The sequence below is a fragment of the Apodemus sylvaticus genome, chromosome 13 (genome assembly GCF_947179515.1).
Source record: "Apodemus sylvaticus chromosome 13, mApoSyl1.1, whole genome shotgun sequence".
NCBI classification, from domain to species: domain Eukaryota; kingdom Metazoa; phylum Chordata; class Mammalia; order Rodentia; family Muridae; genus Apodemus; species Apodemus sylvaticus.
The window spans coordinates 68311561-68339430 of NC_067484.1; the positions used below are offsets into that span (position 1 = coordinate 68311561).

General features: G+C 43.9%; 1 protein-coding gene across 13 annotated transcripts in view; it reads right to left on the reverse strand.

Moving 5' to 3' along the window:
* The window catches only part of LOC127663694 (protocadherin gamma-C4), a 159691-nt gene that overhangs the window by 108623 nt on the left and 23198 nt on the right, over positions 1–27870 (reverse strand). For 2 of the 13 annotated variants that reach the window (XM_052155353.1, XM_052155350.1), the window contains exon 2: positions 7945–8319. The exons of 5 other annotated variants lie outside the window; for them this stretch is intronic. In XM_052155353.1, the coding sequence (XP_052011313.1) occupies positions 7945–8319 (375 nt within the window). Of the gene's footprint in view, positions 1–2545; positions 5121–7944; positions 10525–13543; positions 16141–20986; positions 23600–27870 lie in introns of those variants that run through there. 6 more of the 13 variants (XM_052155351.1, XM_052155336.1, XM_052155331.1 and 3 more) reach the window with 6 other exon arrangements.

Here is a 27870-nt window from a genome sequence, read left to right on the forward strand (position 1 = left end):
TTTCTCTGTTGGCTATGATATGTTGAAACTACTGTTATTCCTCTTTTACTTATTTTTATTTTTCTATATAATCAATGCTGCTTCATAATGTTTGGAAACATTTGTGTTTGGGCAGATTGTCCCATTACTCAGACATCCTTACTTCCTGGTAATAACATTCCCCTTAGAAAAACAAAGAGAATCTTCATTGCTTCTTTAGGAGATACTCATTTGAGAAGACTGGCTCAGTGATGTAGCACAGATACAATGCAGCCTGCTAAATCTCTCCTTTTCTTATTTCCAAACTGTATAGTTTCTATCCTACATTTTATAATACATCAATTTATTCTTAAAACTTAATGGGGAAATGATTAGCCATGTGTAACACAAATAGACCACATTGTTTCTTTACCCATGCACTACATTATTATAATGTAATGACTTTGGAATTGTAGAAATTGTGATCATTGTAGGCCCATTACACCAAGTTACTGAATATAGTAACATCTGTTCCAACTTTATACTCCATTAATTAGTTTTTGAAGTGCTGGCAATCAAACCAGAGATCCACACATACTAAGCAAGAGAAAAGTTTCCTTACCCACCCTCCAAAAATGCCAAAGTGCTGATGATAGAGTTGTCTCCTCAAATGATTGTGCATCAATGTGCAACATAGGATGGGATGCTGCATTACTTGAGAAGTAGCCTTCTCCACAATCACAAAATATTTATGTTATCTTCCATTTTGACTGGTGATAAATTAGGAATTAGACTTAATTCAAATGGTACAAGAAATACAGACAATGTATATAATTTACTCCAAATAATTTTGTGGAATTGGTCAACTTATTTGGAATTTATCATTCATGAGCCCTCAGCATTTCAGATGTATGTGCAGCCTAAAATGCTCATGGTTAGTCTATGGAAATGGTTTCTTCACTAGTTTACAGAAGTTTATTTAAGTTTATATTTTGTTTGGTTTTCTCTTGGGAAGAGACTAATCACTAACTGAAGGGTGGCCATCCACACCCACACACCCCACATTCAATCACTAGCGTCACTTTCCACCAAGATCTGCCTTTTTAAATGTGCTTGTGGCTTGAAGCAGAGTCAGCAGGCAGAGTAAGCAGTAGTGATGCAGAAGCCGGCCTCAAATGATGTTTAAGTCAAGAAATCTTGGAGTGCCTACTTGTAGGCTAATATAATTGTGACACATATTTGGTGATTTCTAAGGTAATTTCTAAGAGTTTGGAAATCTCAACTGCTTTTCTTTAGTCCTAACCTAGAATACACACATGTGCAAGTAGAAAAATGTACTGTTTGAGGTAGGTAATCAGTTCTTTTTTTTTTTTTAAAAAAAGATTTATTTATTTTATTATATGTAAGTACACTGTAGCTGTTTTCAGACACTCCAGAAGAGGGCGTCAGATATCCTCACAGATGGTTGTGAGCCATCATGTGGTTGCTGGGGTTTGAACTCAAGACCTTTGGAAGAGCAGTCAGTGCTCTTAACCGCTGAGCCATCTCTCCAGCCCCCCAGTTCTTTAAAAAAAAATTTATTTTTCAAGACAAGGTTTCTCTGTATAGCCCTGGGTGTCCTGAAACTCACTCTGTAGATCAATCAGGCTGGCCTCAAACTCAGAAATCTGCCTGCCTCTGCCTCCCAAGTGCTGGGATTAAAGGTATGTGCCATCACTGCCCGGCAGCAATCAGTTCTTAATTGAATGTGTGATTAAAAACAATAGTATCTTTTAAAAGTTGATCAGTGCCTTGTCTGAGTGTTTTTTTTTTTTAAAGATTTATTTATTTTATATATGTGGTACACTGTTGCTGTTTTCAGACACACCAGAAGAGGGTATTGGATCCCATTACAGATGGTTGTGAGCCACCATGTTGTTGCTGGGAATTGAACTCAGGACCTCAGAAGAACAGTCAGTGCTCTTAACTGCTGAGCCATCTCTCCAGCCCCATGTTTAAGCTTTTTGAATGAGCCTGTTTTGGTGTGTCTTAAGAGTCTCACGGTAGCCCAGTTTATGTGTTGCTGGGGATCAAACTCAGGATTTGTGCAAACTAGGCAAGCACTCTAATAACTAACCTACAATCCCAGGTGTGATGGTTTGTATATGCTTAGGGCCAGGGAGTTGCACTATTAGGAGGTGTGGCCTTGTTGGAGTGGGCGTGTCACTGTGGACATGAGCTTAAGACCCTCATCCTATCTGTCTGGAAGCAGTCTTCTGCTAGCAGCCTTCAGATGAGGATGTAGAACTCTCAGCTCCTCCTGCACCACGCCTGCCTGGTCCCATACTCATACCTTGATGATTCTGGACTGAACCTCTGAACCTGTAAGCCAGCCCCAGTTAAATGTTGTCCTTTATAAGACTTGTCTTGATCATGTTCACAGCAGTAAAACCCTAAGGCATCAGGCCTCATCCAACCCATTTGAAAATGGACTAAGTGATGGCCTATGACTTTTAAGTATTCAGTTTTTGCATTACCATCACTTAAATATACAAAAGAGTCCGACTCATCTCAAAATTCCTCAGAGAAGTCATAGAATGGAACTTACCAGAGCGCAGGCATCTTCATCCTTACTCTCATGAAAATCTATGGGTGTTAACAAGGAATCATTTTTCTCACAGCTTTCTTGGTTAATGAGCATGTCTGCATAGTTGGGCTGAGGAAAGATAATGTGGCTTGTCTGGGAGCCTGAAGTGAGTGAGACTTCATGAGAATAGGTTTGTAGAAAAGCTTGTACCCCATCAATGCCCACAAAATGTGATGGAGGTGCAGGAGCCAATCCACCTCTGGAGCCCTGGAGATGGCGAGCCTTCTGCCAGCGCTGAAGTCGAAGAGCTAGGAGGACAATGACAAAGACAAGGAAGACACAGGAGACCACAGCCACTGCCACCACCAGGTGGAGCGTGAGATCAGAATCCTCTGGTACCCCAGGGGTCATGATGTTGCTCAAGTCGGCCAACACTTCAGGGATGCTGTTAGCCACTGCCACGGTGAGTGTCACAGTGGCCGAGAGGGGGGGTTGGCCATGGTCCTGCACAGCCATCACCAGATTCTGTTTGAGAGCATCTCTGTCCAGCAGGGCCCTTGCTGTCCGCACCTCACCCGTGTGAAGCCCTACAGAGAAGAGCCCAGGTTCGCTGGCCTTGAGCAGGCGGTAGGACAGCCAAGCATTCTGTCCCGAGTCTTTGTCCACTGCCACCACTTTGGTCACCAGGTATCCAGGCTCTGCAGAGCGAGGGGCTAATTCCACGCCAGTGGAACCGTCAGTGGGGAAGCTAGGGTATAAGATCTCAGGTGCATTGTCATTCTGGTCTAACACAAACAGGCTCAGGGACACATTGCTGCTGAGGGGTGGGCTTCCACTGTCAGTGGCAATAACCAATAGCTGCAAGTCTTGTATCTTCTCAAAGTCAAAAGACTGCAGTGCGTACAGGACGCCAGTATCGGAGTTGATGGAGATGTAAGAGGACAGAGGCACTCCCTGTATGGTGTCCTCAGACACAGAGTAAGTGATTTGGGCATTTTCCTGGCTGTCAGGGTCATGTGCAGTCAATGAGAAGACAGACGCACCTCTCAGATTGTTCTCCGGGAGATAGGCTGTGTAGGAGGTGTGAGGAAAACGAGGAGGGTTGTCATTAGTATCTGCCACAATCAGGGCAATGTAAGTTTCAGTAGACAGGGGTGGGTCTCCTAGATCCGAAGCTATTACCGTGATGTTGTAGGTAGAGACTTTTTCTCGGTCCAAGTATTTCCATGTCACCAATCTATAATAACTATCTATTGACTTTTCTAGTTTAAAAGGTAAGTTATCATGTGTGTAACAGACAACTTGGCCGTTCTTTCCAGAGTCTCGGTCATGCACATTCAAGAAGGCAATTACTGTTCCGGGAAGAGAATTTTCCAATATCGGATTAAACAAGGATGTAATGGTCACTTCCGGCCTATTGTCATTTACATCTTCTACCATAATTATCACTTTGCTCCTCCCCAGAAGCGCCCCCACATCTTCAGCCTGTATTTCCATTTCATACAATGAACATTCTTCATAATCCAGATTTTTCGCTACTGTCATTTCCCCCGTGTTCTCATGAAGATGGAATAACAGCGACTGCTTTTCATTAATTTTCCGGAATTTATATGTCACCTTTCCATTGGCACCCTCATCCGGGTCGCTAGCTCTCACTGTGAGTAGCAGGGTGCCTGGAGTCACGTTCTCAAGGACTTTCACGCGGTAAACGGGTTGGTCAAAAACAGGGGCATTGTCGTTAGTATCCATCACTGTGACCTGGATGAGCGCTGTGCTGGAGCGGCGTGGGTCGCCGCCATCTGTGGCGGTGAGGACCAGGTGGTGAGAGGGCTCTTCCTCTCGGTCCAGGGTGCGCTCCAGCACAAGCTCTGGGTTTATAGTTCCGTCATCTCCGGTTTGCAGGTGGAGAGAAAAGTGCTGATTGGGGCTGAGCTGGTAACTCTGGAGGGAGTTTATGCCCACATCTGGGTCAACCGCTTCTGGGAGTGGATACCGTGCTCCAGGGGCAGCGATTTCATTAATTTTCACCTCCAGATCTTCCACGTGGAACTTTGGATTATTATCGTTAATATCAGTTATTTCAATTTCTACACCAAAGAGTTTTCCTTTCTCCTCAACTAGGATGTTGATATTTACAAGACAGGGCGTGCTCTGAGCGCACAGCTCCTCCCGGTCTATCCTGCCTGCGGTGACCAAGCTGCCGCCCCGCGGATTCAGGGAGAAAAGCTGAGACCTACCTCTGGAGACGATGCGGACCCGGCGCTCCGCCAGCTCGCGGGGCTCCAGCCCCAGGTCCTTGGAGATGTTACCCACAACAGTGCCTTTGTCTGTCTCTTCTGGCACCGAATAGCGAATCTGTCCTACCCCGATCTTGCATAGCGTCCCCATCAGCGTCCACAGCAGCACCAGCCGGCCATGCCTGTGTTCATTCTTGGAAGCAGCCATTGTTCATTCGCAAAAGAATCCTCGGTCCTCACTGGGCATGGGTGGCTGGATTACCTTTGCTTGTGGCGATGGAAATAATCGTATGGAAAGCCGGAGAGCCACACATTTAGGGATAGAATTTCTCCGCAGTTCCGCAGTTGGACTCCGGAATCTGCCAGTGTGATTTCATCAGTGCAGAGAATTCATTGGCTTTCTGGTACATTTCTCCCCCAGCGGGTGAACAGCGGCGCTTAGAGTCTTAAATTGTTACTGCATGTAGATGCAGTAACAAGCCGTGCAAAGTGAATTGTTTTTCCATTACTTTAAATTTAAATTTGTTTCTAAATACATTTTTTAGAAGAAAGTGCAAACGAGTGTTGGATAAAGTGTGATTATATTAATTATGAGATCCGTAAGCTAGCACTGCATCGAATGTCTGCTCCACATTCACTCCTCTAAAATCGAACAGGGCAAGTTTTACTTCCCATTGTTTCCTCTAACTTTGGTGAATGTTTCCAACATATACTACTAAATTAAGAATTCTAGTTGTTATTGGAAATTAATTCATTTTTAGAGTAAACAAGATCTATTGGAGATGACTGTTTGGAGGGTTGTTTTGTCTGGTTTAAACTAATCATCATCATACAGCTTTCCACAGAGTGGTTGCTTTCATGTTTTCTTTTTAAATGTTATTTTAATCACACACCAATAAATTTTCAGATTAACATTGTGAAATTTGAACAGAATGAATACTTTTACAATTCATTAAAAAACAATCAGAGATTCTCCTGGCTTGTTATTTTATTTAGATTACTGATCTCTTCCTAGTTGAAAAATACTTGGAAGGGACAGATAAAGACAGAATTAAAAGCAATACTCTTATCTCCCTCTTTCCATATATGTGGAGAGAGGGAGGGAGGGAAGGAGAGAGAGAGAGAGAGAGAGAGAGAGAGAGAGAGAGAGAGAGAGAGAGAGAGAGAGGGTCAGGCTGTCCTGGGACTCAGTAGGTAGATCAGGCTGGTACATCCTGGTGCTGGGATTAAAAGTGTGCACTACTAAACCTGGCAATAATTGCACTTTAAACCAGATGAGTGTTTAAGGGAGAAACACACACACACACACACACACACACACACACACACCACACTCACACACATGGTTAGTCCTCCTACTTTAACTTTCATCCAAAGAACAACAAACAGTGAGGAACATATATAATTATTATAAAAAGACAAAGATTAAGGCCACCATGAAAATACTATCAGTAGTTTGAAACAGTCAGTAGCTGAAGTAGGTGCTATAGACTGCCCAGATACAGTGACACATGCAGTATGATCTTTTGTATGTATTAATAATTTTATTTACACAGGAGATTGGCAAGTTTATCTAAAAATTTGAAAACTTCAAGACTATTTCTACCTAGAGGTAGTCTAACTTATAGAAGACCTCTACATATTTTAATTTAGGAGCACAAAGAAAAGATGGGTGCTAGTGTCCATCTGAATGGCTAGCAGACAGACACACTTGCTTCCTAAGCCTTGTGACATGAGTTACATCCTTGGGAGGAATATAAAAGATGAAAGGAAAAAAACCCAAACATTCAAAGTTCAGGCCACACTCAAACTCAGAGATCTGCCTACCTTTGGCTCCCAAGTGCTAGGATTAAAGGTGTGAGCCGCCACTGTCCAGATACTACTACTAATTTTAAAAGTTATATGTTGGAGTGTGTCAGGAAGAAACAGAGGGAAGGCATTTTTCATCTCTTCTTCAATGATGGAGCCTATTGTATGAACCTCGGTACAGATAAAGTCCCCAAAACCTATGCTTCAAGGAACAGCAATCTGCTTTCGACCTTCTGGACTTTTGGTTGTTTGTTTAGAAAGGGTCTCATATACCTGGGCTGGCCTTGCCTCTATCTCCCAAATGCTGACATTATACACATGTATTATCAAGCCTTTTGATATTCTCATGAATACTGAACCTTCTTTTAAGTATAATAATGTAATATATTGTATAAAACTACAAGGGGCCATGGGGACAGAGCCGAGCTTAAGAGATCTTATTCTGGGAGTCTTTGGGGGGGGGGGAAAGAAAATAGTCATAAGAAACAAAACAACATTATAGAAGCCGTATCAGCTAAATCAACAGAAAATATCTATTTTTAGTGTGTTTTTGGCTTTAACGATTATTTCAGTGACTTTTTTTGGTTTTGTTTTCACAGACAGGGTTTCTCTGTGTAGCCCTGGAAGCCATCTTGGAACTCTTTCTGTAGACAAGGCTGGCCTCAAAGTCAGAGATCCACCTGCTTCTGCTTCCCGAGGGCTGGAATTAAAGACGTAAGCCACCACACTCCACACCCAGCTCAGTGACTGCTTTTGTATTTATAGTATGTTCAAGTTACAACAAGCATTCATGTTATTAAACATCAGAAAGAAAATTGATGGCGAAATCTCATTACCTTTTAAGGAGAGGCAACACTGCACATTTTCACACTGTAGAGTAAGTGCCCTAGCTGCGAAGCTGAGGCTGGTGTGCTACACCTGGAAGGCAGGCAAGTGCTCTTACTTACCTATTCTGGGAAGAATTGCGTGGTCACGGTTCAAATTTATTAAACATGTATAGGTGTTTTGTCTGCAAATACTGTGCACTGGGCATGTCTGATGCGCTCGGAGGCCAGAAGAGGGCACCAGATGCTTTGAAACAGGAGTTACAGACAACTGTCGCAGTGGGTGCTGGGAATCAAACCTGGGTCTTCTGGAAGAGCAGCCAGTGCTCTTAATTGCTGAGTCGCTCTCCAGCTCCCACAAACACATTTTTACCCACTGAAACTTTTCTTAGGGACTGAATAAACTTACTAGGTAGGTGCTCTTAGCCGCTTAGCCACGCTACTGACTTCTCATTATAAATTAAGAACTGGCTCTATCTGAAAGGTATGCATTTCCTGAGAATATGAGGAACGGATAGAAAGGAGTATATTATGCTTGCAGGAAACTTACCTGATGGGAGGTTGACTCATTGGAATTACAAAGTGGAAACAAGGCTCCTGCTGAATCTGCAAATAGGAGATCTTGTCCTGATTTCAACGGATCATTACATGTTAGGGAATTAAACTCCGCCTTCCCCGTGGCTGCGGCACACAGGTTGTAGGAATACGGCAGAGTCCCCTCACTGTAGTTGGGGGGGACCACCACTTCAGACTGAAAGCAGTCCCATGGCTTCCTGCTGGAGGAGTGTCGCAGTCGAAGTGCAATGGCTAGAATCACAGCCAGGAGGAAAAGCACAGAAATTAAGGCCAAGGCCACCACCAAATAGAACTGCAGCTCGGATTGAGGGTCTGGAGGCAGAGGGTCATCGCTAAATTCTGGGAGGACCTCTTGCAGGCTGTCAGCGAAGATCAGGTGCAGCGTGGCTGTAGCCGACAGCGGTGGCTGTCCACCATCACGCACAGCGACCAGAAGGCGCTGCCTTGCTGAGTCCCTGTCTCCCAGGGCACGCGCTGTTCGCACCTCGCCTGTGCGCAGCCCCAGGCTGAAGAGCCCGGGGTCGCTGGCCTGCAGCACGTGGTAGGACAGCCAGGCATTGTGTCCTGAGTCTGCGTCCACCGCCACCACCTTGGTGACCAGGTATCCGGGCTCGGCAGCGCGTGGCACCATGTCAAAGAGTGCAGAGCCATCGGGCTCGAGCGTGGGATACAGCACGCGTGGCGCGTTGTCGTTGCGGTCGCCCACCAGCACGCGCATGCTCACGTTGGCGCTGAGCGCGGGCGATCCCTGGTCGCGCGCCTCCAGTGTCAGCTGGAAGGAGCGAAGCTGCTCGTGGTCGAAGGCGCGCTGCGCGAACACCACTCCGCTCTGAGCGTTTATGGTCACATAGGACCACAGCGATTTAGGCTCCAGGTCGCTGGCTATGATGTAATAGGAAACCTGTCCATTCGCTCCCAAATCCGGGTCGGAGGCGCTGACTTGGGCGATGGAGGTTCCAGGCGGATTGTTTTCCGCAACGTGGACCAGGTACGAAACCTTCGTGAAAACCGGAGCATTATCGTTCACATCACCTATACGAAAGGTTACACTTGAGCTGGAAGAGAGAGGCGGGTCACCCTTGTCAGTAGCTCTGATAGTAACGTTGTATTCCGGGTTCTGCTCACGATCTAGAACTCCATCAGTTACTAATTTATATGTGTTTTTTGAAGAAGTGAGTATTTTAAACGGAGCACCACCTTCTAATTTACAGACAACTTCTCCATTGCGTCCAGAATCTTTGTCACGGGTTTTAAGCAGAGCGATGTAAGTCCCTGGCTCAGAATCCTCCATTATGAGATCAGGTAGAGATTGGAATAATACTTCAGGGACATTGTCGTTCTCATCTAGGACTTCTATTTCCACCGTACATTGTGCAATCATCCCCCCACCATCCTTTGCTTCCAAAACAAGGGAATATTCTTTGACTTTCTCGAAATCTAATGTATCCAGAGTAGTAATTTCTCCGGTATTAGAATCCAGGTTAAATTGGGTAATCTGGCCAGCTTCGCTGAAAGAGAACGTGATCTCGGAATTGACACCCTCATCTTGGTCTGTGGCCACCACCCGAAGCACTGTGGTTCCTGGGTACACGTTTTCTGGAAGGCTCACCCTGTATATGTCTTGGCTGAACACTGGAGGATTATCGTTGGCATCGGTCACTAGGACCTGTATCTGTGCAGTGCTGTTGAGGGGTGGATGCCCAAAGTCCAAAGCAGTCAGGGTCAAGTGGTAGAATTTCTGCTTTTCCCGGTCTAGAGCTGTCTTTAATACCATTTCAGGGTACTTGCTACCGTCTGATTTCTCTTTAGTCACCAGGGAAAAATGATCATTGGGACTAAGCTGGTAATTTTGCAAAGAATTGGTTCCGATATCTGCATCATGGGCGGATCCTAAGATAAATCGCGTCCCTGGTTTTGAGGACTCACTTATTTGCAATTCAAAGGATTTGTGCGCGAATTTCGGCACGTGGTCATTAATGTCCTCCAGCTCCACACTCACGTGATAAAAGTTCAGTGGATTTTCAGCAACAGCCTCAAATTCCAGAGCACACACCAGCGTCTTCCCGCAGATCTGCTCCCTGTCCAGCCTGCTGCTCACTAACAACTCTCCACTCTCTGAGCTCACACTGAAGTAAGGCTTCTCAGAACTGATACGTAGCTTTCGCGTCGGTAACTCCTGGACACTGAAGCCCAGGTCCTTGGCGAGGTTCCCCACTACCGAGCCGGTGGGCATTTCCTCGGGGATCTTGTAGCGGATCTGCTCAGAGAGCGCCGGGCAGAACAAAGGCAGCAGGAAGGGAAGGAGCATTGGCCGCCTCTGCCCCCGGCGCCTCTCAGCAGCGCCCTCCCGCATCCTTCTTGCTCCCCTCTGCTTGCTCACCAGCCTGGAGACGCCGGGTTATGAAGAGACTCCGTGGTGCGGATATTCCGGGCTCCAAACGGACTTTGGTATCAGTTCTAGTCCATGAAAGGATTCTTCTTTTGCTCGGAAAGAAGCGCTGTAAAGAAGGCTGTGAAAGGGAGCCTTGGAAAGAGCTCTGCGGCTGCGCGAGAAGAGGTGCTCCAGAATCTTCAGTCTGGCCAACAGCGGCGCCCAGAGTCTACAGTAGGAAACTGCAGCCTCTGCTATTTGAGGTTTTTAGATCAACAAATTCCATATATTGAATAACGTTCAAAATTGTAGTGTCATAAATGCCGTTTATCACAAATTTCTAGGATTATGTCACTAAAGGCATATCCGTTGACATAAGCGTGCTTTAATCTTGAATACACAAGTAATGAGTCAAACATGACTGTAACACATTCTTGGCCTATATAATCTCAGGGAGCAATAACACTGCATTTTAATTGAGCATCGATATAGTGGGATACTTTTCCTTCTGTTTTATATATTTTTTAAGATTCTCCTCCTCCTTTTCCTCCTCCTCCTCCTCTTTTTTCTCCTTCTTCCTTTTCTCTCCTTTCTTCTTTCTTTCTTTCTTCTTCTTCTTCTTCTTCTTCTTCTTCTTCTTCTTTCTTCTTCTTCTTCTTCTTCTTCTTCTTCTTCTTCTTCTTCTTCCTCCTCCTCCTCCTCCTCCTCCTCCTCCTCCTCCTCCTCCTCCTCCTCCTTCTTCTTCTTCTCTCTCTCTCTCTCTCCTCTCTCTCTCTCTCTCTCTCTCTCTCTCAATAGGGTCTATTACATAGCTTGGCTATCCTAGAAGTACATAGACCAGGCTGGCCTTGAATCACAGAGCTCCACCTGCATCTGACTCCCAAGTTCTGGGATTAAAGATGTGCCCCCATCACCTGGAGGACATGTGTTTTTTTAAAAGGTGCAATTCATACTTATTATCCAAGTAATTTTATTTTCCAAAAACACTCTGAGCAATTGCCTAACAGTAATATTATCTGATTTCTGCTATCACCGGTGAAGAAATGATGCAAGCTGAACAGTTAGACCACCCATTACCCATTGCAGCTATTCTCACTATAACCTATATCACCAACACTCAAATCACCAAGGGAATATGACTTGACCTTGTGACACAAAGGGACTAAAGTTTATGGACTGGTCACTCCATTTGCCCTTGCTTTGTACTTCATGATAACCTCAGAATTGGAGGAAAACCTCTCTGGGAGGCGTGTTTTCAATAACTCCCTCAGCTTAGTGCTGACTTCTCTTTGTTTAAAGATGCATTTGAGAATCTAGTAAGTATTGATTAGGGCAGTTTCTTCTCATTATGTCTAGACCCTCTATTTATACCAGTGCGCCTTCCCCCACAAAATTTAATAGTGCCCTCTTCTTAGGTGACTACACATCAGAACACTACAGGAGTAAACTATTCTCTCATGCCACTAAGTGCTTGTCCACTGGCAAACACCACAAACTACAGCACCACACTGTAACAAACCCTTTTATCTGACATTTGGAAAGTCCCAGGGGTCATTATCATCTTGTCATATTCTTATAGATCAGAGACGCACGAGAGCACTCTGTGAAAGATGGAGGTAGTCCTTCCACAGACTACTTATTTCTAATCTTTCCCCCTCCCAGAAGAATGGATAAATGAAAGTGAATATTGGCCTGGGGTTTGAGAGTATGCGGTGGTTATTTCATAGAACCTTCTTTCCAGTATCTCCTATTCCCACCTTGGGAGGACACAGATGTTTCATCTAGAATGCCACCAAAAGAACACATCAGAGTTGTGTGTAAAGACATGCAATTGTCCGTTTTTTAATAGGGTTACAATGCTTGAAAAGATACTGGAGCTTGCAATAGAAAAGGCTGGTCCAAAGCTCTTGTTTCCGTCTCCTGAGTGTTGTCGCAATAACAAGCAAAACTACCACACCTACCTTGGAAATGTCATATTATTTGACATATTGACTCCGTTTTGACCAATTAATTTTAGTGTGGTATTAATACCATGGCTGTTTTTTTTATATATAGATCTTTTGATACTTGACACATTCCATTATTTTGTTTGAAGTGTGTGTGTGTGTGTGTGTGTGTGTGTGTGTGTGTGTGTGTAAGCCAGTGGTAAATATCAGGCAGTGTTCTGCAAGAGCCACCCACCATATCTTTCTGAGTCAGGGTCTCTCACTGGCACTTGGTGTTTCACCTGTTAAACTAGGCTGGCCAGACTCATCCAAGGAACCTGTGTGTCTCTGCCTCCCCAGTACTAGGATTAAAAATACACCGCCACACCTGCATTTTTCTCATGAGTATTGAGAATTGAACTCAGGTATTCATACTTGGGCTGGACACATCTTATCCTTGAAGTATATGTCTAATATTCTATGAGCACCCCAACTTTAGTAGATGACTATGCTTTACATAGTTGGGCAACTAATCATTCTTTTAAAGTCTATTAAGCTGAGTTGCATAGAAGCAAAACAGAGAAAGGCTTCAGATTGAAAAGATCACTAAGACTCTTTTTATAGATTTGAATTCTAAGGAGAACCCCAGGACAGTGGCTAGGGAATGCTTCATCTTAATGAAGGGAAAGACCCAACAATTCATTTTCATTTAGAGGATATTTGAGTTAAGAAAAGGAAGTGGAAATTAAGTAGACAGGACAAAATTGTCTTAGCCTATTTACATTCTTGTAAAATCCAACTAACCCACACTGTTTAATTAAAAGATATCACAACCTATGTGCTTCTTGCTAAAGTACAACCACTGAAATAAACTGGCAAACTTTTCTACACCACTTAAAAGTTTTTAAATCTATATTTTTCAAGTTCTTGTTTTTGCAAAATGATAGAGACGTTTTGTGCAAAATATAATTCTTGTGGAACTTAAGAGGGGTCTTTGGAAATGGTTCATGGATAAACTGATAGACTTGAAAGTGTGAGTCACCGTTTGGATCTGCAACACCCGTGTAAGTACCAAGCATGTGTGATGATCTACCTGTGCTCCCAGAGCACAAGAGACGGAGACGGGCATCTTGGAGCAAGCTGACTAGCCACATTAGTCAGACTGGCCAGCTCTGGGTTTAAATAAGAGTGCCTCCCAAAACAATAGAAGACGAAACCGGACCTCATGAGAACACTGCACACACACAGGCACAGAAAAAGTAAAGAGATGAACTCACCTGGGTACTTGGGGTTTCACCCTTACATTCTTGAAAATCTATGGATGTTAACAAAGAATCACTTTTCTCACAGCTGTCTTGGCTGATAAGTGTATCCACGTAATTGGGCTGAGGGAAGATAATGTGGCTCTTTCGAGAGTCTGCAGTGAGTGAAACCTCGTGGGAATATGTTTGTAGAAAAGCCTGGACACCGTCCAAACCTACAAAGTGTGAGGCAGGCACATCTTCCAGTCCACCACCTGAAGCCTGTAGCACGTGTGATTTGTGCCAACGCCACAGTCTGAGAGCCAATAACACAGTGACAAAGACAAGGAAAACACAGGAGACAGTGGCCACCGCCACCACCAGGTAGAGGGTGATATCCGAATCATCGGGTTCACTGGGGGTCCTAATGCTGCCTAGGTCTGCTAGGACATCAGGAATGCTGTTGGCCACAGCCACAGTGAGTGTCACAGTGGCTGAAAGAGGGGGCTGGCCATGGTCCTGCACAGCTACCACAAGGTTCTGTTTAAGTGCATCTCTGTCCAGAAGGGCCCTTGCTGTGCGCACCTCACCTGTGTGTAGCCCTACTGAGAAGAGCCCTGGCTCGCTGGCCTTGAGCAGGCGGTAGGACAGCCAGGCATTTGGGCCTGAGTCTTTGTCCACAGCTACCACCTTGGTCACTAGGTATCCAGGTTCTGCAGAGCGGGGAGCCAGCTCCACCCCCGTGGAACCATCAGTGGGGAGGGCAGGGTACAGGATCTCAGGGGCATTATCATTCTTGTCCAGCACAAAGAGGTTCAATGACACATTACTGCTGAGAGGTGGGTCCCCACTGTCGCGAGCAGTCACTCGCAGTTGTAGATCCCGAAACTGCTCATAATCGAAGGATCCAAGTGCATATAGGACACCCGTGTCAGAGTTGATGGAGACATAGGAGGACACCGGTACCCCCTGGATGGTGTCTTCTGCTAAAGCATAGGTGACTTGGGCATTCTTGTCACTGTCAGGGTCTTGTGCAGTCACCGAGAAGATGGAGGCTCCCCTGGGATTGTTCTCAGGGACGTAGATGGAATAAGAGGCATCGGAAAAGGTGGGTGGGTTGTCATTGGTGTCTGACACGTGAATGGACATGTGAGTTTCGGTGGACAGGGGAGGGATTCCACCGTCTGTGGCCTTCAGTGTGATGTTGTACACAGACGTCTTTTCCCGGTCCAGGTTTTGTGCTGTGACCAGCCTGTAATAATTATCAATTGATCGCTCTAACTTAAAAGGAAGATTTTCTGGCAAAGAGCAGGTCACCTCACCATTCTTCCCGGAATCTTTGTCTTGGAGGTAGAAGAGGGCGATCACTGTCCCAGGTGGTGTGTTTTCAGGGACTGGGCTGCTCACAGATGTGACAGTCACTTCTGGGGCATTGTCATTCACATCCAGAACCGTGATCAGTACTTTTGCCTTGGTCAGACTACCAGCACCATCTTGAGCCTGAACTTCTAGTTCATAGAAGCTGGATTCTTCATAATCCAGACCTTTTAAAGTCGACAGTTCTCCTGTCAGGGAGCTCAGATGGAATATTTGTAGGAGTTCTGGAGTTATTTTCCGAAAAGAGTAAGTCACTTCCCCGTAGATTCCCTCATCCAAGTCGATAGCATTTACTGTGAGAAGTCTTGTGCCTACTGGCACGTTCTCAGGGACTGTCGCTTGATACAGGGGCAGAGAGAAGACTGGCGTATGATCATTCACATCCACCACTGTCACGCGGATGCTGGCGGTGCCAGACCGGAGTGGGTCCCCGCCATCATAGGCTGTGAGGACCAGATGGTGAAGCCCCTCTTCTTCCCGATCAAGAGCCTTCTCCAGCACCAGTTCTGGGTACTTGGTTCCATCATCTCCACTTTGCACAACCAGGGAGAAGTGGTGATTGGGGCTGAGCTGGTATCTCTGGAGGGAGTTCGTGCCCACGTCTGAATCTGTAGCCTCACTAAGTGGAAACCGCATCCCAGGAGCTGCATTCTCCATTATTTTTACGTTTATTTCTTCCGTTAAGAATTTGGGAGCATTGTCATTAACATCCATTATTTCCACCTCTACAGGGTAAAGATTCATTTTGTCTTCTATCAAGATGTTAAAGCTCACGAGACATCGCGGGCTCTGAGCGCACAGCTCCTCCCGGTCTATCCTGCCTGCAGTGACCAAGCTGCCGCTCCGCGGGTTCAGAGAGAAAAGCTGGGTCTTACCTTTGGTGATGATGCGGACTCCGCGCTCTGCCAGCTCCCGAGGCTGCAGTCCCAGATCCTTGGTGATATTTCCCACAAAAGATCCCTTGTCTGTCTCTTCAGACACGGAGTAGAGAATCTGTCCTGCCCAGGCTTCCCACCGGGTCCCCAGGAGAATGAAGAGCAGCACAAATCCTTTGTAGTGCGCGCCCCAGCCCCTCTGTCCAGGCGCCATTGCTGTCCTGCGGAACTTGCTCACACCCTGAGAGATCTCGGAATGTGCTTCAGAATCCAGTTGTGTCCGCCAGGACCTTAGGGTGCGGAAGGAAAGCCGGGAATCCAGCCATTCGGCTTGAGTTTGATGCGGCTCGGAGGAGGGCTTGTCTCAGTCTGTCCTTTCTTTGTGCAGTGAACTCGGTGGTTCTGACTGAGCTAAGGCACCACCATCTCATGGTTGGTGAACAGCGGCACGCAGAGTCCTTACTAAGTTACTGCACCATCTCGAAGCAAAATAAACTGATTTTTATAGGAAGCTGTTTAGTTCATCAAAATTTGTTTGCTTAAATTTCTTCAACCCAGACACCACGGATATACTTTAAAGATACTGTTTAAGGTATTGACTAGTTGATAAATCCAAATAACGTTTTAAAAATATCTTTCAGGAAGCAACATTGAGGTTACCGTTCTTGAGCACAAATTCTTATTTTAATTAGAGAAAATCAAGGCTTGTCAGGCAAACATGTAAATGGTATTTAAATTTCTATTGTAATACCATGCTCCAAATATATCCCTATGTAACATTTTACATCTTCTGTAACATTGTCTGTTGATGAATCACTTATTTGGAGTTCTGATTAGTTTATTTCTTATAAAAATGTAGGTATTTACACTGACTATCTCTGCTAGCTTGTTCTTCCCTTTGACAATTGTCACTGTGATAGCGTTTGATCAGCAGATGATAAAACAGCCAGGTGATCTTTCAGATTTGTTTCCATGAGGACTCAAAATCCAGTGTTTGGTCAAACTCCCTGACAACTTAGCTTGGTATTAATTATTTGTATGGTAAGTTGATCAAAAAGTTTCCTTAGTTCATGATTTTTTTATATGTTTAATGGTTGATAAGTTCTACAGGTTTTCTATAGAAAATGTTTCATTTGTTCAAAATTATATGGCCATAGGAAACCCATGTGAAAGACTAAACCTAGGCATTTACCCACGAAACCCAGTTAGCTAGTTTTGGCAATGCTGCTGTATATCAAAGATGTCGTTTAAAAAATCACTCAAAATGGATGATACACGAGAGTAGCACATTATCTCAGAGCTCATAAACATCATATTTGTGTAGGAAGCCATTTAACTCACATGACTACTACATAGGATAGAGGATGTTTAAAATTAACATTAAAATAAAATCAAACAATCATCAACACTGTTCAAACAAATCAGATTTGAAAAGCCAGTGCTAGAAATAAACATTTCCCTAATAACTACGGAAATATAAATGGCACAATATTGGCTCCGGAAAACGTTATTACTCCTATCTTATTATTTAAAGCATCAAATGGTGGTAGTCTAGCATTTGGGAGATGGAGGCAGGAGGATCATGGGTTTAAGTCCAGTCTGGGCTACACGGGGAGTTCCAGATGACACTGTGCTACACAGAAAGATCTTCCCTAAAAGGAATTTAATAATCTTGTCTTTCTTCTTTTTTCTTTCCCTTATTTTCTTATCCATTTTTTCTTTTCTTTTTCTCTTCCTCCTCTTCCTCCCTCCCTCCCTCCCTCCTTCCCTCCTTCCTTCCTTCCTTCCTTCCTTCCTTCCTTCCTTCCTTCCTTCCTTCCTTCCTTCCTTCCTTCCTTCCTTCCTTTCTTCCTTCCCTCGTTTGTTGTGGTGGTGTTTAAACCAAGGGCGTCAGATACACAAGGCAAGCTCATTATTGTTTGTCTTTGTAGTGTTGAAGACTGACACAGGCTTTGTGCATAGTTGGCAAGTACTGTACCACAGAGCTGGATTTCCATCCTCTTAATTTATATTATTACTATCAACATCAGGTTACAAAGGAGAGACTCATATATTTTCAACATGTATTCTAGATTAGGTTTTTACTACATGAGCATATCAAATTCAGGTGTGTAAATAGTCAGCCCCTTCTATTGTCAGATTATTGAATCTTCTAACTCAGGATTGGGAAAAATTCAATTGTTCCACAACTCAGCAAATTATCAAATCTTCATGACTTTATTAATTCCTTGGCTATCAATTTTACTCCTTCTCCCTTTGGTGTGCTTCTCACTATGTAGCACAGGCTAGCTTCAGACTTAGGATTCTCTTGCTTCAGTCTTCCAGGTTCTGCAATGAAGATGTGTACTGCCCAGTTAGGGAGAGCCAGAGCTCTGACCAGCTCAGCTACCATCCAGGCCTAGATCCAGGGATTTGAGTTGGTCCATCCCTTAATATATATCACAAACAGTTGAGATACGCGAAAGGGTCTGTCCTGCTTACACAAAGGTGCAGGATCTCCATGACAACAACAGGATAACAGGGAGGAGGTCCTAGTGAGGATTCAATATCCACGGTGTCACAGAAGATCTCAAACCAGACCAATGACCCATTGCAACGAACATTTGCAAGTGAAGATGTGTGGACAGAGGGATATACTGTGGGGCACACTGGCATATGACAGATTCCATGATGAGATGTTTTCTATACTTTGGTTTGCTTGTTTTTTTGGGGGGGGTTCAAGGGCTAAGGGTGGGTATGAGGGCACAGGGAGATGACGCTCGGTGCTGGGGTACATGATGTGAAACTCACAAAGAATCAATAGAAAGTAAAAGAAGGTGTGCACCTACCTAGTCACCATCAGCTTACTTTTGAGAAGACCCAATTATAGACTCTCCCATGTCATTAGGAGTCCCTTTCTTGTTGTTATTCCTTTGACAATTAAAGATTTCACCATTTTTGGCTTGGTAACCCATAACATTATTTGTATCTTCGGTCATGAAGAATAAAACCAATCTTTGAAATGATAATCCTCATTTCCTTCAAATAATTAAGATACAGAGTTCCTATGTATTAAATATAGAGCTCCTATGTGACAGAACCTTATTTTCTTTAAATGCTAAATTATGTGAATTTTCACTTGAACCCCATTAAGCCTTCATCCTCCTATTCACCAGCTATTCTGTACTTTTAGAGCTATTTCTTGTAAGCAATTTTATATTAAAACTCATTTTCATCATTAAATACTATCAAGTACTGAATGCACATATGCCATTGTAATCCATTAAACAATACAACGATTATAATAATGGTGATGTTATCAAACCTTTGTTAACTATATTACTTCATCGTTGGAAAAAGATTTCACAAACTTGTTTTAGTTCATCATCTTAGAATTGTGTGAGATCGATAAGGCAAGGTTTACAAATTTTAGCATCAATTAGAAGACCATAGAGATTTTCATTGGCTCAAATAAATGACAATTGGTTCTAAGCATATTATTCAGGTTTTTTTTTTTCAAGTAAAGATTTTTAATAAAAATGTAGGCAGTCCCCTTCCATGGGCATCAGTGATTTTTAAAAATTAAATCGATAAGAAGTAAAAAGACCTGTTTCACTGCTATGGTTGGAATGAAGTTCAGTCCATTTGTGACCCCTGACCGAAGCAAGAATCATAAAGGGCATTTCAACGCACTTCAGAACGATTGGAAGCTTAGGTATTGTCCTCTTTCCAAAGACCCCCGAGGCAAATGTACAATACTGAATTTGTGTCCTTGTAAAAGGATAACACTATAAAGGATGACCAAGTGGCAAAGCAACCCAGCTTTAAGTATCATCTGTCCTGAACATGTACAGAAGGAAAAAGATAATGGCACAATGGTCCACTGGGCCCTTGGCTCAACAAGTGGTTTATCACCAAGCCAATATTAGACAACGGTCACAAAAAGATTCTGGAATAGAAAGCCAACTCTTACCAAGTGGGAAAGGAAAAAGGCAAATATGAGAAGAAAAAAAAATCAAGATGTGTAAATAAAGAAAATGTGCATATAGCTTTCACTAAGAACTGGAAGAATAATTGGTAGAGTGCTTACCCATCATGCACAAAGTCCTTGAGGCAGAGGCAGGAGGATCAAAAATTCAAGGTCAGCTAAGTGAAGCCAACTTGGAATATGAGAGAGAGAGAGAGAGAGAGAGAGAGAGAGAGAGAGAGAGAGAGAGAGAGAGAGACAGAGGAAAATAACTCCCATGTGAAATTTCACCATTTTGGAAGACACCTGCAATTATTGTGTAATATTGAGAAAAAAATGGAAAACTTAGTTGTGCATAGTAAAGGCTTTAATTCCATTTTTCCACCTTAGAATAGAAATTGCCTAACTGTCCTAGAATAGAAAAAAATCCCTTGGAAATGAGATGTACAAAATCAAAGATACTGAAAAAAAGTGGCTAAACAACTCTATAGTATGAATTAAGAGTTTTTCTTATGAAATCCAAGAAAAGAGACCCAGGGATCTGCTGATAAAAAGGAAAACCTCAGAATTATATGGCTTTAATTGAGTTTTCATTGGTGTGACAAAAACGTCTTAGACAAGTCAACTTGGAAAGGAGAAAGGTTTGTTCTGATTCATGGGTTTAGAGGATGTGTTCATGGTACCCTGGCTCTGTCGCTGGTGGGTTGTGCATCACAGTAGAAACATCATGTGGTAGGACAAGGTTGTCACCATGCGGCAGCAATAAAGCTCAAGTCCTTGGATAATATATTCCCTTCAAGGTTGTGTTTTCAAGCAGTCAACTTTTTTTTTTTTTTTTACTGGTACCCACTTTCATCACTTCCCAATAGCCCATCTGATTATGAACCCATCAATGGATCAATCCTTTGACAAGATCAGGATCCTTGCAATATATTACCTTTCCAAAAGCTCTCCTCTGATCACTTTTTTTTCCCTGAGACAATTTTTTAGTTTCCCCATGTAGCCCAGGCTGTCCTGGAACTCGCTCTGTAGACCAGGCTGGCCTCAAACTCTCAGAGATCTGCTTGCCTCTGCCTCCAGAGTGCTGGGATTAAAGGTGTGCACCACCACTGCTCAGCCTTTGATTGCTTTTATTGGATACCAAGTCTTGGATCTCTGGGTGACATTTTATGTGCAAACAATGGCAAACATGATTCATTGCAAAAGAGAAAGTACTTTATCACTGTTTAAAGAGAACATTAAAATTTCCTGCTTTTGTTTAAATAAGAGCAATAACCTTACCTGATCAAGAGAGTCTTCCACTTTGCATAAAGCTGAGTCTTCCTGTATCAATAAAGGCTCATTTTTCTCACAGCCCTCCTGACTGATGAGTGTGTGGGCATAGTTGGGTTGAGGAAAGATCAGATGGCTCTTCCTTGAGTCTGCTGTGAGGGAGACCTCATGGGAATAGGTCTGTAGAAAGGCCTGCACCCCATCAATACCCATGAAGTGCGAAGCAGACATGTTTGATACACCTTTCCTTGTGGCCTTCAGCATTCTTGACTTATGCCAGTGCCACAGCCTGAGCACCAGCAGCCCAGTAACAAAAGCTAAGAAGATGCAGGAAACAGTGGCCACTGCCACCACCAGGTAGATTGTAAGGCTTGAATCATCAGCCTTGTGTGGAAGGTCAAGGCTGCTCAAGTCAGCCAGAACATCAGGAATGCTGCTGGCCACAGCCACAGTGAGTGTGACAGTAGCTGAGAGAGGAGGCTGGCCATGGTCCTGCACAGCCACCACTAGGCTCTGCTTGAGAGCATCTCTGTCCAGAAGGACCCTTGCTGTGCGCACCTCACCAGTGTGTAGTCCCACTGCAAAGAGTCCTGGCTCGCTGGCCTTGAGCAGGCGGTAGGACAGCCAAGCGTTCTGACCTGAGTCTTTGTCCACTGCCACCACTTTGGTCACTAGATATCCAGGCTCTGCCGTGCGGGGAGCCAGCTCCACACCAGTGGAACCATCAGTGGGGAGCACAGGGTACAGGATCTCAGGTACATTGTCATTCTGGTCCAGCACAAACAAGTTAAGTGATACATTGCTGCTAAGTGGGGGTTTCCCTCTGTCACTGGCGGTCACCAAGAGATTCAGTTCTCTAAACTGCTCATAGTCAAAGGAACACAGTGCATATAGGACACCAGTGATGGAGTTGATGGAGAGGAAGGAGGATATAGGTGTACCCTGAAGGGTTTCTTTGGCCAGAGAGTAGACAATTTCTGCATTCTCTTCACTGTCAGGATCCTCTGCATTCAAAGAGAAGATGGAGACGCCCTTGGGGTTGTTCTCAGGGACATAGACAGAGTAGGATGAACGGGAGAAAACCGGTGGATTGTCATTAATGTCTGCCACATCTAAGGAGATAATTCTTTTTGTAGACAGAGGTGGTGTTCCTCTGTCAGTGGCTGTCACAGTGATGTTATATGAAGATACCTGTTCCCGATCCAGTTCCGTATTTGTCACTAACCGGAAATAATTGTCTAATGATTCTTCCAATTTAAATGGGAGACTTTCTGAGATGGAGCATATCACCAGGCCATTCCGTTCAGAGTCTTTATCATAGACTTGAAAAAGAGCAATTACGGTTCCCGGAGGTGCGTTTTCAGCAATTGCCCTGCTGCTTGAGGTAACAACCACTTCCGGTGCATTGTCATTCATGTCCAAGATGGTTATTAAGACTTTGGCTCGGTCTTGAAGACCTGACTGATCTCGGGCTTCAACATCCAGCTCATAAAATCTTGAATCCTCATAGTCTAGAGTTTCAGAAGTGGAAACTTCCCCAGTTAAAGGATCCAAGCAGAAAATCCGCGAGATTTCTTCTGTGATCCTCACAAAGGAATATGTTATTTCTGCATGGACTCCTTCATCCTGGTCAGTGGCATTAACTGTTAACACTCGTGTACCAACTGGCAGATTTTCAGGAACGCTCACACGATAGATAGGCTGAGTAAATACTGGAGCATTGTCGTTCACATCTACCACAGTTACGAGAATTCGTGCCATGCCTGTTCGGACAGGATCACCACCATCCATGGCAACAAGGACCAAATGGTGAACTGCTTCCTCTTCCCTGTCCAGGCTGTGCTCCAACACCAGCTCCGGGTATTTGGGCCCATGGTCTTGGCTTTGCACATGTACTGAGAAGTGACTACTACCGCTGAGCTTGAAGCCCTGAATGGAGTTCACTCCCACATCCGGGTCATAGACACCCATTAGTAGAAAATGAGAGGATGGAGCTGCATTTTCAAGAATCTTCAATTCCATTTCTTCCTTTAAGAATCTGGGAGCATTGTCATTAATGTCCACTATTTCTACTTCCACAGGATAAAGATTTAGTTTATCTTCTACAAGGATGTTAAAGCTTACAACACAGGGCGCGCTCTGGGCGCACAGCTCCTCCCTGTCTACCCTACCCGCAGTGACCAAGCTGCCGCCCCGCTGGTTTAGGGAGAAAAGCTGCGACCTACCTCTGGAGATGATGCGAACCCCGCGTTCCGTCAGCTCGCGGGGCTGCAGCCCCAGGTCTTTGGCGATGCTGCCCACGAAGGAGCCTTTCTCCAGTTCCTCGGGAATAGAGTAGCGGATCTGCCCAGCTTCGGAGCCCCACAACCGACACAGGAGATTGAAAAGCAGGAGCAACTCGCAGCAGGGCGGGCGCCTCTGCAGAGCCGCCATGACTGGCTTGTTAACACTTCCCAGCGGTTGCTGCTAGGAAGAGCAGCCCCAGCCCACTTGGTAATCCACAGAATTAGAGGTCAAGGTTCTTAAACGAACAGAGACCAGTTGAGAACCATTTCAGGTTGGAATTGTTTGCATAGGCTTGGTATCTCATCAGGACACAACCTTGCTCCCACTGATCTTCTTGCTCGGGTTAGGGAACAGCGACACTTAGAGCCTTAATTTCATACTGCACTCGTTTTGTGAAACGGGTAGAGTTTTTTTTTTTTTTTTTTTTTTTTTTTTTTTTTCCCTGTTTAAATTTTTGTTAAATTTATATTTCCTCTCAGAGAGTAACTGAAACAGGAATAATATGTTCGGCTTCAAATGGTCTTAAGTGTTCTCTCAAAAATTCTCATTAATTTTTGTGGAAATATCTCTTAGAATGGTATCACATTTTTCTGGAACTTTTGGATCCTCACCTGCATTTGCTCATTTTCAGTAATGTTATTGATATTCACAAACACATACTGAACAAATCTACTCCAGTGTCAGCAAGCAGAAGAGTTGCCATTTTCACATGTCATTATCGGTTCCTATTAACAATTAAAGAATGGTAGTAACACCAACTAACTACATTTGTGTGTGCTTTTTAAAAACGTTAAAGGAAGTGAAAGTGTATAGGGTGCATACAACTTTTTTTATTGTAAAGTTAATACATTTTTATTTAAGGCATTCCACGTGTGATTCTGTTACCATCCATCAAGCTCCCCCAGATTTAAAATTTCTGAAAATAGCCCTTTCTCAAAGAAAGGTGATTAATCCACTTATGATATCATTCTATAGTGCTTTTCTCTTTCCTTGAATTAAAGACACACAATCACCACTACTAAACATTCTCCACCAGAGGATTTCTGACTTCTTCTTAGGGACCATTTTAAGGCAGATCCGCCCCTCGTGTGTTGACATTGCACATCTATTATGAACAAATTGAGATCATATTCATTCCTATCACTCTCAGAATATCAATCTGTATGTAGAATATGCCAGTGCTACACTGAAACAAACACCGACTCACAGGTGTCTTCCTCTCAGACCTTATGCTCCAGACAAGCCTCACCATCCATGCCCTCGCCCAGCATCACTGTGAATTGTTCTGTGTGCCATTTTCCTTTCAGTACATATCAAAACTCATACTGAACAATGTGTCCTGGATTGCAAAACAGGACACATTATTGCACTTATGCTGCATAAAACATTTTAATACATTTATTTATTGTATTGTGTACAGGATATTTGTTATTGCCCTCAAGGTAAGTGGACCACCTAATTTTATAGAGTTGTGTTAAATTCAGGAAATGATATCCTTGGTCAGAAATTGTGGTGGTTTTAATAAGAATGGCCCACTATAGGTTTATATGTTTGATTTCTTAGGGCGCAGCACTATTTGGAAGGACTAAGAAGTATGGCATTGCTGTAGTAGGTGTGTTGTCCTTGGAGGAAGTGTGTCACTGGGGATGGGCTTTGGAGTTTCAGAAGCCCAAGCCAGCCCCAGAGCCTGTCTCTTCTTGCTGTCTGTGGATCCAGGGTAGACTTCTCAGCTACAACTTTAGTATCGTGTCTGACTGCATGCTGCCATGATGACAACAGACTAAACCTAAAACTGCAAAGCAAGCCCCAATCAAATGCTTTTCTTCCTAAGAGTTGATATCATCATGATGTCTTTTCATAGCAATAGAACAGTGACCAAGACAGGACTAGAATGTTAGAATGCTTGTTCAGGTGTCAAAACCCTAGGCACGATAAAGGAGGTAGATAATGTATAATAACAATAGTGTGGCATATTACTTCATTGAAATGTTTTCAGTTGCATTGCTTTAGAATTAACAAAAAATTGAGACCACCAGGAGACTTTCTATAGAACAGAAATTCCAACACAAATATACTTACAAAGGGCATGCTCCATGCCAAGAAAAGTTAATAAAACACAACAAAGTAGTACTTAGTCTTCAGTGTTTCATCTCTAAGTTAATGAACTCTCTCCTAACTACACATAGGAAAGATTTTTAAGAAACCATTTGTGAGTTTATTGAATCAAGGTCATGTTTGGGTTGTCGTTATGGGAAGAGCTCTCAGCACCAAAGGGTTTAACACATAGATCTTGTAGTAGAGCATCTTTGGGATTTGTACTGAGAAAATTAACCTCAGTACCTGAAGAATGTTAGGCAGTTCATCCAAGCTGTTGGAAGAATATGATAGAATTCCCTTGTCATAGTTGGGGGAAAAGGAAAACTTCCTACGGAGCCTTGGAGCAGAGATCAACCTCAGAACAGACCCCAGTGATGTGCCTTTAGAAGTATCACAGATGTAGGGCAATGGTTACAATCATGGTAAGGAGAAAGAACACAAAGATCAGGGTCAAGACTACCATCAGGTAAACCTGGAGCTCGCCTAGGGGTCAACGAGGATTGGGTAATCACCAAGGTCCAGAAGTACTTCTTGCAAGTCATCTGCTAAGATTACATTCAGTATAGCAGGGACCGAACGAGGGAGCTGATCTTCATTTTTCATTACAGTCAGAGGCGGTGATGGACTTCATCTTGTTTCCCAAAGTATGCCCAATACACCGTTTCCTATGAGCAATCCTAGGATGTAGACTCCCATATGGCAGGAGAAGGAAGCGTTGTCTTCAGAGTCCACATCTGTCAGCACTACTCTGATGATTAGATAACCAGGCTCTGTGTGGTTGGCAGTATTATGTAGAAGAGCTCACTGTTGTGACCTGGCACAGGTTGAATGTTGGATGCTGTCACTAAGATGGCTCACCAGCACGCACATGCCCACCTTGGCATCGAGGCTGGAGAATCCTGAATGTGGGACTTCAGTGTCAGCTTGAAAGAGTGTAGCTTCTTATGGCCGTACAAACTCCACTTGGGACATGTAGAATAATGTTACCTTATCTCTAGGTCACTAGCTATGAGGCAATAGGCTACAGGACTGATAGGCCCCCTAATCAGGATCTGAAGGACTTGGTAGAATGGTGGGGGGTTTAGAAGGGAATTGTCCTCATTTATATGGTCCACATAAGAGGCCTGGTGGATAACTGAGTGTTGACACTGATGTGTGAGATTTACAGAAGGAAGTTTGTGCTGGAAGAATGGGACAGATTGCCTTTGCCCACTGCTGTGATAACGACACTGCATTCTGGAATCTGTGCCTGGTCTAAGGCTCCATTTGTTCCCTACTTATATATGTGTTTTGAATCTTGAACTATATTGTAAGTGGAATTTTCCTTTTATTCAGCACAAAATTTCCCTGTTATGTTTTGCAATGCACAGCGTGACTTCCTCCATCACTTGCTTGCACCCCAACTATGTAGCTGTCCACTTCTTTAATGGCCAATTATCCATCAGTGGTGAGTTTCCCCTTTACTGTTCAGTTGAGCAGTTGTCTAACTGCCTTATCAGTACTGGTAAAGGAATTGGTAATCTCGCCACTGATGATCTCATCTGGGGCATCAGCCATCACTCCTGGGGGAAGTTTATCATTCTCATCTTCCGTAATTCCCTGATCTGGGTGATGATGCATTGTCTAGGTAGCCTGCCCTTTGTCCACAGTAGTGAAGAGCAGATAATGGCAGGAGAGCCTTTCTCTGACCAGGGACACACTCTGACCATACTAGTAACATCTGCCACCTGGGTTCTCCTTTTGAAGAAAGAGAAGTGTGATGTGAGCTGCGGCATGTGTGGTGGTTTGAATGAGAATTAACCTCATAGGCTCACGTTTGAATGCTTCGATGGCGATAGAACTGTTTAGAAAGGATTAGAAGGTGTGGTCTTGTGGGAGGTGTGGCCTTGTTGGAGGTATGGCCTTGTGGGAGGTGTATCACTAGGGGTGGGCTTCAAAAGTCCAGGCCATTCCCAGTTGTCTCTCTTTCTCTGCCTCATGGTTGTTGTCTCAGCAGGTAAGTTCTCAGCTGCTGTGCCAGCACCATGCCTGCCTGCCTGTTTCCCGCCATGTTACCCACCATTATGGTCATGGACTTACCCTCTGAAACTGTTTACCCAAATAAACTCATTCCTCTGTAAGTTGCCTTGGTCATAGAGTCTCCACAGCAATAGAAAAGTGATTAAGACAGTCAGTGTTATTGCAATGGACGGACATCCGCATTCGTTTAAGGTGGGGCAAGTTAGGTCCAGTTTGATGATTTCCAGCACGGCAATATTTCTGATAATGCTAGTGAGTTTTTGTTAATCCTCTTGATCAGCCCACTTATACATACAAGTTTAACAGATTTTGATCAATCATTTTGAATTCCAGGTCAACTTCTGATTACAAGTCTGCTCTTGATCTGTAAGGTCACTCACAGGTCGCTTCCTTCTCTCTGAGTTCATGGCTGTGGTGGTTTGAATAGGTTTGGCCTCCATAGATTCATGTGTTTCAATGCTTCACCATAGGGTGTGGCACTATTTGGAGGT